At 33.9% G+C, this 15,320-nt stretch overlaps 1 protein-coding gene and 1 long non-coding RNA gene across 3 annotated transcripts in view; one reads left to right on the forward strand and one right to left on the reverse strand.

Moving 5' to 3' along the window:
• Nucleotides 1–5,065, forward strand: part of LOC144578394 (uncharacterized) — a 132,221-nt gene extending 127,156 nt beyond the window's left edge. The window contains exon 3 of the long non-coding RNA XR_013524073.1: nt 4,596–5,065. This is a non-coding gene — a long non-coding RNA (uncharacterized LOC144578394). The remainder of the gene's footprint in view (nt 1–4,595) is intronic.
• Nucleotides 1–15,320, reverse strand: part of NAMPT (nicotinamide phosphoribosyltransferase) — a 39,892-nt gene that overhangs the window by 12,454 nt on the left and 12,118 nt on the right. For both annotated transcript variants that reach the window (XM_002751724.5, XM_078343125.1), the window contains exons 4-8: nt 14,069–14,197; nt 8,773–8,931; nt 7,952–8,088; nt 2,915–3,140; nt 1,078–1,197 (exon numbers count right to left, since the gene is read on the reverse strand). In XM_002751724.5, the coding sequence (XP_002751770.1) occupies nt 1,078–1,197; nt 2,915–3,140; nt 7,952–8,088; nt 8,773–8,931; nt 14,069–14,197 (771 nt within the window). The remainder of the gene's footprint in view (nt 1–1,077; nt 1,198–2,914; nt 3,141–7,951; nt 8,089–8,772; nt 8,932–14,068; nt 14,198–15,320) is intronic.

Consider the following 15,320-nt stretch of genomic DNA (forward strand, 5'->3'; position numbering starts at 1 on the left):
ACAGTAATAAGGTTGTTTCACTTTCTTATTCATATGTTTAGTGAAGCAGCACTTTTATTTTTTTTCAAGAACTTTTCCTTTGCATTCACAGCTTGGGCTACTGTTTGGCTTAAAAGGCCTATTTTAGCTTTCAACATGCCTTCCTCACTAAACTTAATCATTTCCAGCTTTAATTTAAAATGAGAGGCATATGACTTTTCCATTCACTTTAACACTCAGAGGCCACGGTGGGGTTATTAATTGACCTAATTTAAATATTGTTGTCTCAGGGCAAGGGAGACTTGAAGTGAGAGGAAAGAGACAAGCAATGCGTAACTGGTGAAGGAGTCAGAACACACACAGTATTCATCAATTAAGTTTCCCGTCATTCCTGGGTGCGCTTTGTGGTGCCCTAAAGCAATTACAGTAGTAACACTGAAGATCACTAATCACAGATCACCACAACAGATATAATGACAAAGTTTGAAATACTGTAAGAATTTACCAGTATGTGACATAGAGACATGAAGTGAACACATGTTTCAAAAATGGCACCAATGGATTTGCTCAACCTTCAATTCATAAAAAACGCAAAGCACAATAAAATAAGTTATGTTTACAAAAACACTTAAACTATTTGGCTAAATCTAATAGTGATGACACTCAATGTATAATTTAGAAGAAGTGACAGCTATTTTATAATTTCTGAAAAAGGACCCATTAATACCATCTGAGTTTTACATTGTTAGAGTATGTGAAGCTCCACTCTATGAAAACTCAGACCTATGCCAGAGAGTCATGGCTTTGTTTTATATTCCAAGAGTATTTCTTCACTGATATTTTCTGGTTTCACAGTGATACTTGTTTAGATTCAGCATTAAAGTGGTCAATGACTACTGGAAGAGTAAGTATGGCTTGGCTGGCACTTCTATATTGTAAACTAGTATTTCTACACTTTGAGCAATGCAAAGATTTATACCAACTTAACACTTATGAAGACTTAAAATTATATTTAGTAATGTGTTGTTGATCAAACTAATATAAACAAGCTTAATTATAAGAACTGCCTTATTGAAATTTTTACTATAGAACACATACCTCTTGTAAGGTATTAATATCTACTCCATCCCCTTGAATCACTCTGAGATAAGGAGGCAGCAACTTGTAGCCCTTTGAGTTCTCAGTAACAGGAAACTTCTTACCTAAAATCTCCAAAACCTATATGGAAAAATACACATGCAACACAAATAACTGAAGCTGAAAACAAGTATAAGAGCTTTCAAAGTGAAATGATTTTGCTTTGATAGACAATCTTGAGAATATAAAAATTGACTACTTTATATGCCTTCTAAAATTTGGTCCCAACCCCTTTAAAGTACATTAATAACAAGGATGTTATTTCCTGTGACGTGAATTTATACCATAAAGTGGCTCAAAACAAGTTTTTTCCCTTCGACCTTTCAAATTATATGGATTCAAGAAAAATAATCCTTAACATTAGGAGACTGAATAATAGTATTTTAAATAAGTATATAAAGCATTATTCAAATTATATAGATTCAAGAAAAAAATCCTTAATATTAGGAGATTAAATAATATAATATTTTAAAGAAGTATATAAAGCATCATTATACGTTTGATTTGGACTTACTCTGCTTGTGCCCAGTGACTTTGGTTTTTGTCTGATATAACTCAAACATAAATCCATTTCATCCCCAAAGTTCAGAGAAACTGTGATAGGCAGACACAACATCTAGAACCCATAGTCTTTAAGTTCTCCTTTGCTCTTAATTAAAACCAAATTGCACAATACACAAATGATCCTACTCATTCGCTAACTACTAAAAGTTTTGTACATTAATTTAAAATTTCTCAGACAGCTTGGTCAGAGAAACAAGACCTAGAAGAGACACTGGTCATTGTCTTTCCACAACAATCACTTCCTTTTCCTAAATTGATTAAAGATTCTAATAACGAGAAAATTCCATATTGACAACATCAGTTTCTCATAATTAGCTGTGTGCATTTTTAATTAGGTAACAGTAAAAACATGAAACCTATCAAGTTTGTTAAAACCAAATACTGCAGGCTAAGACAAGACCTTCAGCTTGGCCTATCATTTAACAGATGACTTCCTTAATTCTACCCGTTTCTTTCTTTTTTTTTTTTTAATTGCATTTTCTTAAAAGGTAAGTACTCTATCATCTGCTCATTAACTGAGAAACAATGTGGTCAAGTAGCAAGGCTTCAGGCAAAAGACCTATACTGGGTATTTGACTCCTTACCTTATATATTGTGTGACCTTGAGCAAGTTACTTTAACTTTTCCAGGCCTCTGTTTTTTCTTCTATAACAGAGACAGTAATATTTATCATTGTGGCTTTTTGTAGAGATTAAATGGCACTAAAGCACCTAAAATAATACTTTTCTGGTAGTAGGCATCCAATAAGCCTGCTCTTGATATTAATTTTTGAAGAAGACAAACCAAGTCCTGAACATTAACTACAAAAAGCAACATTGCTACATTATCAATCAATAGTATTTCTAAAGAATCTCCACTTATATAGTATTTTTGAATTATTTTTATTCCATATCACCTTGTATTTCTTTTGTGCTAAAACTTCAAAGGTCTAGCAGCGATTTACAATGAAAAAGAAACAAACTGCCAATAAGTTTAGTGCCCAAATCACAAGATTAATTAAAATGGCAATGCTGTTAATTTTGCAGGTAAGCAGAAAAGATATCCTTAACTCTTGATATCCTTCTGGGCTATTAATGTGTGACCTTGGGCAAATCTATTACTCTCTCTGGGCTACAACTCTAAAATCAGGAACTGGTCCAGACAGCTTTGAAATTGTGTGTGTGTAAATGAAAAGTAGTGTTGATGCAGCTGGGCTACAGGTATTCTAATAATCAAATTAAATATGAAAATTTACCTTTAACACAGTGTCAAGAGGGTTTCCAGAATCAGGTCTGATTATTAGTGGTGCCTCTGTACTTCTGGATACTATTAAATGTCTTAGATCTTCACCCCATATTTTCTCACACGCATTATAAATGTCATAGCTATCGCTGACCACAGATACAGGCACTGATGAAAACTGTGTTACTATATGTTCAAAAGCATCTTTTTCATGGTCTTTCCCCCAGGCTGTTATGGTACTAGAAAACAAAATGAAAATACAGGTTTATGTATGCAGACACAGAATCTATTCCTGAATCACCTTTAATCACATCTCATGTTTACTACACCAAACCATCAACATCACAGAGGAGGTGACTGACTTAGTTTAACGAATGTACATCATTAAGGCAAATGAAATATCTGAGTCAACTACGACTTAGCCAACTAGTTTTTAACACTATAAGTAGCCTTACTCCTTTTCAACAGTTACTAAGTTTCCTAGCTCTTAAGTCATTTTCAACCAATTATAAACTTTTTTTTTTTTGGGTATTCCTGAATCTACTGATTTAAAATCAGTCAGCTAAAAAGCACTTGGTGAGTGCCCTTTACACATTATGCCAAGATATTAGAAAGAATGCATACATACTTCCATTATTTTGTTAGGCAATGTGAGCACCTGGCTCCCTTCTGTGAATTTCTGAAACTATATACCAATAATAGTACAGACATACATTTTTTTTTTAACCTTTCAAAATTGTATACTTATAGGCAATTATTTATACTACACCATACATATATACAGTCAACTACCTGTTATATCTTCAAATGGCTAGTAATAAGAAGTCATGTACTCTGTAGATTATCTACTATGAATTAATATATGCCCAGGAAATAAAAATTCAAAGTTTAAGCAAAACATAATTAAGATGGAAAATAAGGTATGAGAGTTTCTTCTGGATAAGAATGGTTATAGTAATTTTTGCAATGTCCTTAATACCAGTTCTTCTTATTGGATAGATTCATATTTAATAAGTAATTACAGATTGGGTATTGCTTATTTTAAATGCTTGGGACCAGAAGTATTCCAAATTTCAATTTTTTTTTGAGATTTTGGAATGTATGCATTATACTTATCTAAGCATCCCCAGTTCTGAAATCGAAATGCTCTAATCAGCATTTCCTTTAAGCAAAAAGCTTCAGATTTTGGAGCAGTTTGGATTTGGATGCTCAACCTGCATAAATATTTGTTAATATATAATGTAAATAATTTTAAAAGATCTCAAACAGAACTTAACAATTCTGCAAATTATCATTTCGTTATGCCAAGCATATTTTCATTTTCCCTAATTTTTCAAGTCTGTCTCTAATCTGTTCTCCCCAGTATATAATAAAAAGTTGGCACATTCATTTTTTATAAAGCCCAAGTAAGTATAATTCATAACTGTTTAAAGAGTCAGACCTTATGTCTGAAATTATCACTTTATACAGTTTTTTTGTTTTTTTTTTTAGGACTAGAGTTATATCCTTTTCCCATATTATCAATGGTATACTTGGGGTAATGCAGCATGTACATTTCAAGATTATAAAGACTATAACCTAGAATCCAAAATTGAGAACCTATTTATATTAAACTCATTAGTGAACACTCTTCTTAACAGCTACAGAGGCTGCCAGTAGCTATGATGTCAATTCTCTATGTCATGCATCTGTAGGGTAAAGGAATTAAGATACGACTGAGAAGAAGCTCCTCTTCGTATTCAGAACTGCTACTTCCCTCTAAAAAGGAGAGAATTAAGATCAATGAATACCAACAATGGAGAATTTTACAATGTGTGAATGAACTCCTACTGTTAAGAGGACACCACTTACAATGTTGTAACAGTAAGTCATCTAACCATCTACTTGTATCATGTCTAGCAAACTTCATTGTTCGATCTTACTTGCTTTCTCCATGACACCTGAATTTTCCTGAAGCTTTCTTTCTTGACTTCAATGACATCTCCCATGTTTCACCTGTATTTTTCAATTTCTATGGTTCCCTTTTCAGTCTTTCCCGGAAACTGAGCTCTCCTTCTTCAATCTAACCTGCCAAATGGCAATATTTCTCAGGGCTCTGACTTACGTACTTGTCTTCTGTAACACCTTGTGTGAAACATTCAAAGCTTAAGAAAAAAAAAAAAATGTCCATGCATGAGTGTTTCCAGCATCTGTATTTTAGCTTCTGTTTTTTTTTTTTTCTGGGCTCCAGATCTACTTTTGTTAGGTAGAAAGTTGAGTATCTTTGTGTCAGCATCCCACAAACACTTGCTACAGCACTCTAGCTAGTCCAATCATAACCTCTATTCTTCTAGTATTTGATATATGAAGATTATAAATGAATTCTAAAGATCATAAATGATCATTAATGAATTCTACCAATGTTATTAATCCCAATTTCAAGCACCAAATTAAATCTGATACCTTTCCAAAGTTTGAGAAAAAAAGCTTCCGTTATTAAATATTTCTAGGTGCAGATTCGTCTATTAAGATACATATAATAATGTAATCTTCTACATTTATAGAGTTCTCTATTTTAAAGTTATTTTAGATGTTAGCTCATTTATCATCAGTGAGCTTGTGATGCTGGAGATGTAAAACTTTAGCTCCTCCTTTTGTTTGGTTGGATGGAGGAAATGAACAGAGATAAGTGCTTGACAGAGACAAGTGACTTTCCCAAGGCCACCAACTATGTCAGCTGGAAGGTCACTGAGGTTTCCCAACTTTCAGTCCAATCCTCTTTTTGGTACACTATGCTGTTGTTTAAAAGATATTTCTATTAAGACCATGTGAAGCATCTGTATATATTAAGAGTCAAATTTTACCAATGCAATGAAATATGAGACCATAAAAATAAAATGGATTTTTATCTCATGCCCACATATAGTGTCCTCTTCATTTTAACAATAAAGCCACTGTCCTTGTTCTCAGAATCATGATGTTACTACTATGAAACAACCAACAGCCAAGAGTCTAATATGTGCATCCTACATTAGATTTTTTTTTTTTTTTTTGAGACGGAGTTTCGCTCTTGTTACCCAGGCTGGAGTGCAATGGCATGATCTCGGCTCACTGCAACCTCCGCCTCCTGGGTTCAGGCAATTCTCCTGCCTCAGCCTCCTGAGTAGCTGGAACTACAGGCACGCGCCACCATGACCAGCTAATTTTTTGTATTTTTAGTAGAGACGGGGTTTCACCATGTTGACCAGGATGGTCTCGATCTCTTGACCTCGTGATCCACCCGCCTCGGCCTCCCAATGTGCTGGGATTACAGGCTTGAGCCACCGTGCCCGGCCTACATTAGATTTTTAAAAGATGCACATCTAAGTCCAAGATAAAAATACTCTAAAACTTTATCTGTTAAAGACACTCTTATTTTCCCAGGTTGCTAGTCTTGAAATTTCTATTTAAAAGTGTTCAACAAGGCCTTACTAATACCACAATGCTCATAAAAGTCAGCTGAATCTATTCCCTACTGAGTCCCAACTCAAAACACCAAGTTTTAGCAGTTTTATCTCCCAAATATTGCTCATGTTTAACTATTTCCTTCCATTTATTTAGCATCTTGGTTCTGGACTTCATCACCTTAACCCTGTTAGAATAGCTTACCATAAAGACTATCTTCCGGTTTTTCCAATCCATAGGACAGATATCCTGCTATAAAAAAGTCTCCTACAATATCTATCTGATAACATCAATTCTTTGCTCAAAAACGTCACTGCCTGCTTCCATTTAAAAATGCCTAATTTAGAATAACCTAGCATGATGTGCACACCGTTAACATTCAATGTCAAAATGTGAGGGCCCTTACTAACCCGAACCTGTCTTCTCGGTCTCCCCTAGGCTCCGTAAGAAATCTGTTTCAGCCTTTATTCTCTAAACACATTCACTCCCTCTGCTTTTATCACAATGTTTCAAACAAGATAAGCATGCAATAAATATTTACTCAGAGAATGAATAACTGCCCAATGTGAGCCATTAAATTTTGCCAATCTTTCAAGAAGAGAAGATTTTGCATATTCTATAAAAGCTTTCTTGATATTGCTAGTGAAATATGATCCTCCTTTCCTAGTGGAATATGATTCTTCCTTTCCTTCCCTTCCAACACTACAGCATTTTAATTGTTCTTCCTTACAAGTACTTAACCAACAGAGCAGACTATCAGTCGAGTGTGTTATTTTCATCCTGAGGATAGGGTCAGTTTTAAAAAAAATATCCTTCTATCCCTTGTTGCACCCAGTAGACTGCCTTGCATATGAACACTGGTCAACTGATATGGCTCAAATAGTAGTAACAGTAAGGCTTAGCTTGATTCTAAACTCACTTCTGGTTTTAGCACTCTGGAATTTTAAGTATAAGCAGAACTTAAACATTCTCTAATGATCATAGTAAATAATTTTGTTATAAAAACCAGAAAGGAAATAAGGTTTGACAGACATTTAAAAAACCCCATGTACTTTCAATAAAGTTAGCTCTAGGACCAGAGCAGTTGCGGTTTGGATTATAATTTCTTTCTTGGGTAACTAAAGATGGTTTAGTAAGAGTAGATAAGGAAGTGTAAAAAGGATCTGAACACCCTTTCTTTCCTCAAAAAGTCTTGCTTTCTCATCTACAACTGAAGTACTGTACAGATGACAATTTCTAGGGCAAATACAGGGAAAGTCATATAGAAGGACAAGGAAAGGCAAAAAGTGGCCACTACTATAAGTGAGTGCTTCTAAATTTAATGAATAAAATCTATCTACATTTGGCAATACAGTAACTGAAAAAAAAATTCCTTAAAAAAAAAATTTCTATGGCAATGCAAGTGTTGGAAAAAAGCTCTTAGGCTGTTTCTTCTAGGATGGATAAAACTTCTCTACCCCTCTGAGACTAATGTTTATACTTCTGTATAGATACTGAGTTTGTGTTGCTCAAGTTCATGAAGATTTACTGTAGGTACCTGGCTCTGCAGTTAGGTAAAATGTCACTGAGTTACAAATAGAAGAGTAAAAAAAGTTAGTAGTTTTAGTAAATAAACAGAATTTTTTACCTGTGTTCTGCTGCTGGAACAGAATAGCCTGGAACAGGATCTTTTGTTCCATAATATTTTTTTATGAGAGCAATTCCTGCTACTGTATCTGTTCCTTTGAAGTTAACCAAATGAGCAGATGCTCCTATGCCAGCAGTCTGGAAAATCAATCATAAACCGAAATCCAAAAAAAGAAAAACCCACATAATAAGACCAGGAGAGGATCATCCAGTCAACTACATTTAAGGTATATAGCATAGCTCCCATGGGAATTGTCTTTAGCTATTCTTAGGAAAGTATTTATTATCAGAGATAACAGTTCTTAATGACAGAGATTCAATTTTTCCTAAATATTAAAAAATTCAACTATTATCTCCTCAGATAATAGTTAACTGTTATTAAACTATTTATTAACTATTAATATTGATTACTAAAACATCAACTATTTGATATATTAATGTTTAATAATAAATACTAAATTAAATATTAGCTATTTAATAGTGCTCCAACCCCACTTTTCATCACTCTCTCTTCCCTTACCCTGCCTTGTGCTTCTCTATGGCGTTATTTCACGTCTGATATATTTATTATGTCTGTTTCTATCCATCTGTCCATCTATCTAATGTATCAAGGACAGGGACATCTGTTGAAGGTCTTATCCCATGTACCCCGAACATAGTAGTAGGTACTGAATAATGTATCTGTTGGCTGAATCTTTGGAATTTCAAAATGTGGCCTACTTAGAACCAAGATCAATCCCAATAACATCCCCAAAAGTTTACAGTGGTACTCTTAACAATCAATCCACATTATATTAAATGAGGTTGGTTTCAGTCACTTACCTCTTGGGAAGAGACTCCTCTGTAGCCAAAATCATGTAACTTGTATTCCAGACCATCTAAGTTACCAGAAGTTTCTAACAAATATTTGGCCAATATTTTCTTCTGCTCTCTAGAATTTGTGGCCACTGTGATTGGATACCAGGACTGAACAAGAATAGTCTGTAGTAACAAAATTAACCACAAACATTAAGACATAAAATCCTGCATTCTTTCTGAGGAAAATCCTAGCTTTTGTTGGAAGTATATCCTGGAGCTTCCATACTACTAACTAGACACTCAACTGCACAGTAGGATGCCTGTCGTGTGCATTCCAGATTTAGTACATTTGCTCAGCTCTCAAATCAGCAACAAAGAAGATAAGCACACCAGGCCCACACAGCAGAGAACTTCACATTACCAAGTTTCTATCCAAAACTCCAAAGAAGCAAATAACATTCTGAAAGACTATCTGTGATAAAAGGACCAATTTTGAAAGTTTCAATCTGTCATGGATCAATAGTTTACAAGGTACACTCAAACTGGGATGCTGACGCAATGTCAAACTGCCTTAAGTTTCTAAATGCTTACTCTTTATTCCTCTACTTAATGTGGACTTGCATCAAATAGGGCATAGACCAGCATGGACCAGCATGCCCTATTTGATGCAAGTTCACATTAAGCACAGAACTGCATTTTGATTAGTACTGGTCTAAAGAAGTTGTTCATTTACTCCTCTAGGTAGTCTTGAATCTAATTTTTCCTTGGATTGAATACGACAACTAAGTTATATACTTGAAGCACTTTAGCTTATTATTATAGAATATATAAGTACTTTATCAAATATATGAGTATTTGATAAAATATATAAGTATTTGATAAAGTAAGTTACAGGAAACATTTCCACATATGTTGTATAATCAAGGTCACGGTCTACTTTATAATTCAGTGACTACTAAGTTCCCAAATGAGAAAATGGAAATAATGCTGGGTTCCCTTTCTGATAAGAGCAGTGTTTTGATTTCCCTTTTTTTCTTGGCTGCCAGGAAGCTCCACAGAAAGTATGTTTAATTACAGCAACCATAATAATTATCATGGCTTAGAAATTACCTTTTCCATTCTAAGATCATACTTTTCTATTTTTATTTTATAAACCAGATAGTATGTCATTAGAAGCAGCTTCAAATCTGTTTGAAAAAGAGCTGCTAAGATGCAATGTCTGTGCTGAACCAAAAAGATATTCAATTTATTAACTAAATTTTACAAAGCAAGCTTTTACTGAATACAAATTAAGTGATAAATAAATAAGACAAGTAAAAACAAAAGATTAACCTTGAACTTGCCAATCTGGTTATCTTTTTAAAAACCCTGCAGCATTCATTAGACTCCTGTGACTGATTAAATAGGGCCTTTGCAGCTCTTCTCATCAAGAGATAGAATCTACTTTCTCACCCCTTGATTCTGTGCTGTCCTTATGACTTGCTTTTGACTAACCAGAATGTGAAGAAAGTCCTGTGTGACTCCCAAGCCCCAGTTTCAAGAGGTTTTCCAGCTTCTACTCTCATTTTCTTAGAACCCCAAGACTACCATGCTCTGAAGAAGCCTCTTACGGAGTGAGACCTGGTAGTCCCAGCTATCTAAGCTGAGGTCCCAGACCTGGGAATGAGGCCATTATAGAGTCCAGCCTTGCTGAACCCTCAGCTAAATGCAGATGCCTAAGTCTAAGCAAGACCAGCAGAAGACCACCCAGTCAACCACAGAATCAAGAGAAATAGTAGTTGCTTTAAGCCATTAAGTTTGGGGGTAGTTTGTTACACAATAGAAAACTGGTACAATTCTTAAACTCTATAACCAGTCACCTCCAACCTCTGACCACTTTCTGCCTCTGAAATTACTCTTTCGATTCTACTGCCAATGCCCATGATTATCCTACCTCTAATCTTCAGCCTCTCTAATTATTCCTCATATTGCCACTGGTTATCATTCCAAAACAAGTTTTTTTTTTTTTTTTAGGTTTTGCTTAAAAGGCTTTAACGGTGATCTGCTGTCCACGGGGTGGGGGTGGAGCTCATTCATACAGGATTTGAGGCCTTCCAGCATCTTGCCTTGTATACCATCACAAGGTTTATCGTCTATACATTTTTTACTTTTATGCTGCAGTCACCATAGGACTATTTGTCATTCTAAGAACACAGTAGCATTTCTTTAGCTCTTCCTTCTTATGAAAAGCTTATTTTCCATTTCATGATTCCTTTAGACAGAATTACCTATTTTCTGCTACCAACTTTGCACTAATTCTTAAGGATATTAGTGGTTAGTTAAGAATGAATTGCCACCTCTCCCTCAAAGGCCCTTTAAGTGAGACATCTTACTCTAACTTCTGTGCCCAGCATTGTTTTTGGTACATAGCTGGTACTTAATGAATATTCACTTGTTGAATTTAATTCAGTCAACTCTCACATTTTAATTCAACTCAAATATTAATATTATCTAGGAGTATAAGATATAAAACATAATGTGAAAAACTCTAGTTGAGTTATAAAGGTAGAAGATTGACCTTACCCCTCGAAAAATGCCAGGGAAGGAGAGAAATAACTATCAGACACAGTGATCCTTCACATCACCGTTTCCTTTCCATAGTCCAACAAAATCAGCTTAAATTATACTCTTAATAAAATCACTCCCCTTTTAAAAAGATCACTGTAGGTGTAAGCAAGGGAAAAAAAGGCACGTTAGTTTGGGTTAATCCAAGGTCTAATTAAGTAGGCCTTGTTGGAAACTTCCAAAATAGCAATTTGCCCATACAAATCAAAATAAAATTATTAGTTGAAACTAAGACTAAAGGAAATAAACCTGTAAATTTCCTTTCAGAAGTGTTTATTACAATGCCACATAGGATAAAGGATTAAAAGAATGAGAAATGGTGTAGTACAGCAGAAAGGGTGCTGTACCTATTCTGTTCATCAGTCTGTCCATCGCTAAGGGATCAATTTCCCCATCTGTGAAATGAGGACACTTGGTCAGTATAACTGTTTTTAAACTCATCTTTCCTTTTCTTCTTTTTCTTTTTGGTAAAAGACAGGGGTAAGTTTAGCCCACTATATTGGTTCCTCAGGCCCTTGTAAGCCTGAGACAACTTTGCAGAACTCCTAGGCACTCTTAAATTTGTTATGAAATGTGAGAGGACTAAAGTTTCTTCTGGCAGCAATACTGAAATAAAGCAACTCAATAATTTCAGTGTATTTTAAAATTCTGTGTACTACTAACAGGTGAATAACAATTAATAGTTATTAATAACTGTGAACATATACTGGGAGAGAGAATGGAAAGAAATATTATATAGTGCTATTATTTAAAATGTTTTAAATCAAGGTCTGTTTAAAGAACATTTTCAAATTTCTAAGTACTAAGTTTATTGGGGTTGGTAACAGATTTCAAATATAAGCTGGTAAACTTAGGGTTGGAGACTGATAAGAATAGGATGAATTTCCTCTATCCCCAAAAGGAATGCAAAATATCTATGAAGAAGTCTATCCTGGAGATCTGATAATCAGATTCACAAATTTAAAAAAATAGGCTCTATCAGAAACTACAATAAGGAATAGACAATATCAGACTATAAATTTTTATGCCTTAGATACAAATACCTATTTAGGAATTAAATAATTTGAAATAATATATTAGTATAAAGAAGATAAATTCAATATAAATTGTTTCAGGTTTTAAGCGACTAAAAGCAAGGGTCTATGTATTTAAAAAAAACAGTATCAAACAGTCCCATATTAAATTTATGTTTAACAACTTCTTTTATTAAAAATGATATTTATATATTTGCTAAACTACTGCTTTAAAATAATTTTTTTTAACTTTATGGTTTCCTAGTAAGATATACCAAAACAATTTTTTATTAAAAACTGTTTATTAAAATTTATTTTTATTAAAAAACAAAAATTTACTTTTAACCCCAATGTTTCTTTACTTTCAGAAGAAGAAAAAACTATATAATGAAGCAAGGTGGAATGCTATCTAGTTCTCTACTTCCATAAATATATGCTTTAGGGAAGTTTAATTAGACATGAGTAAGAGTACTTACTGACTAAATCGCCAGTCAGACAACTAAAAAGAACAATATGAAAAAGGTTAAGGAGGATGAATTTTCTAAGTGAGATTTACCTGGTTGGGATCTTTGGTATTTAAGGTAAAAACCTAGTCTAGATGATATGAACAACTCTTCTACTCTTGTGTTTTTTTAACACCATCCCCTGAAAACCACGTATTTGCCAATACAAACACTACTTACAGCTGTACAGAAACTAGTAAGATATTCTCATTTACAGGTCACAGTTAATTGATAGTTTTAGTATATGGTATAGACTATTTAAAACCATTATTTAACTGTACCTTTTTTCTGAGTCTATTATTAATGGCCCATCAAAAGTCTATTAATTTCCTGTCAACTTAGCAAAATGTGTTTCTAACATATTCTTGGACCTCTTATATTTCAATTTTTTTTCCAATTTTTATAAGTGAGCCTCAAATGTACTATTTTACAATATAACAGCAAATTACTTTAACTTATAAACTAATTAGTTCTAAGAACTATGTAAATACCTCCAGATAGTAAGGTGTTATTTCCACCATTACTTTCTAATTTCCTCTTACAGATAAAATCTATTATTAAACTGTTCAGAAGCTAAGTAGAGTATTATTATCAAAGCTCTGACCATGTGAAAACATGACTACTTAGGTATACATACTACAAAAAAAAAAAAACTTGTGTAGAAATCCAAAGCCCATAATGTACTCTTTCTTTTAATATACTCTTCCTGAAAACTTAAACAATATGAGTTCTTGTTTATATTTACATGAGAAAATGAAAAGTAACAGGTGGTAGATCCCAGGACCTAAACTGATGAGAGAAAAATGAAGAAAGTAGTTACTAAAAATTGGAACAAAGTTCTTTTAGTCTAACTTGAATATTTATCATTTATTGAATACGTTATTAGAAATGTGCTGTTTTTCTAAGTTTGCTCTTAGATAATACACATTTAAAATTGCAGTGAATTAGAGGAAAGCCAATTAAGTTTTAAAAACAATCACTCTCAACAATTTGTTAAACAAAATCTCAGAACATTCTATTCTACTAGAAGGAAACTTAAAAATTATTTAGTCTGTCATTTTATAGATGAGGAAATTGAAGCCTGGAAAGGTTAAGTAAACTGTAGAAGAGATTATATACCTTTATTAGTAACAAATTCTAAACTGTAATCTCAGTTCAATGGCCTTTAAATAAAAATGAAAATGACAAAAAACAATTCACCTCAATCCAATTTGTAAGCCAGTAACACTCTGGATCTGTGTTTTCCACTGTGAAGAGAACATTTCCTCTGGGAATGACAGAACCCTCAGGAACAGCTTTTACTTCTATTGGAAGATGCCCATCATATTTCTGGTAGAAGAAAATAAATTTATTCATTCAACAGATGATACTCAACTATATGCTGTTTTACTAAAGGTTCTTTACATTTCATAGAAGCTAAATTTACTGTCATAGAAATTGCAATTGTAAATGTTACTGTAATCTACTCAGAATATCCTTATCCTTCTAAAAAAAAATTAGTTAAAAATTATTAACAACATAGGTACCAATATTAATTTTTAAGTTTAATGCTGTCATGTGCTTCTGCTAAGAGTATTTATCACTAGAAGGGGCAGAAAATTCCAAACTGATCAAAACAAAACTGTTGCTTTCTTCCCTGCTCATTCAGAAAAAGACAAAGGACGAGTTAACTCCAACATATTCTAAAAATATTCCAAGAACATTATCTTTATTCTGAATTGGTCATTTCCACAAAACAAAGGCTGTGGACCTGTGGACTGAAAGATAAAGGATATATATATATATATATATATATATATATATATTTTTTTTTTTTTTTTTTATTTTTGGAGATGGAGTCTCACTCTGTCACCTAGGCTGGAGGACAGTGGCATGGTCTCAGCTCACTGCAACCTCCACCTCCCAGGTTCAAGCAATTCTCTTGCCTCAGCCTCTTGAGTAGCTGGGATTATAGGCATGTGCCACCACACCCGGCTAATTTTTGTATGTTTAGTAGAGACGGGTTTTCACTATGTCGGCCAGGCTGTTCTCAAACTCCTGACCTTGTGATCCACTCGCCTTGGCCTCCCAGAATGCTGGGATTACAGGCGTGAGCCACTGTGCCTGGCCAAGGATTGCTATTAAAGAACAAAAGAAAACAAAACAGAGAGGAGAGCTAGGGGAAAAAAATCCCTGCAGAAGAACCGAAATAGGTTCCCTCTTTATTCTGGTCGTGGACCTCAAACTATGAGATAAGCCAAATACAGAATCTTGTCAATTAACATTCAAGCCTGACTTAACTGACTTCTTCTTAATGCAATAATTGCCTCCAAAATAAGGCTGAAGGTTATTTGCTATGTGACACTGACCTCCTTCCATCCCTCCCTTTAAAAGCAAAAAGCTGTCCCTAACTTTTCACTAGGAAGGTAAGTTGTTTCAGGAATCCTAATAATTTATGTGATTTGGGACAAGG

The sequence above is a fragment of the Callithrix jacchus genome, chromosome 11, assembly GCF_049354715.1.
Source record: "Callithrix jacchus isolate 240 chromosome 11, calJac240_pri, whole genome shotgun sequence".
Classification (NCBI taxonomy): domain Eukaryota; kingdom Metazoa; phylum Chordata; class Mammalia; order Primates; family Cebidae; genus Callithrix; species Callithrix jacchus.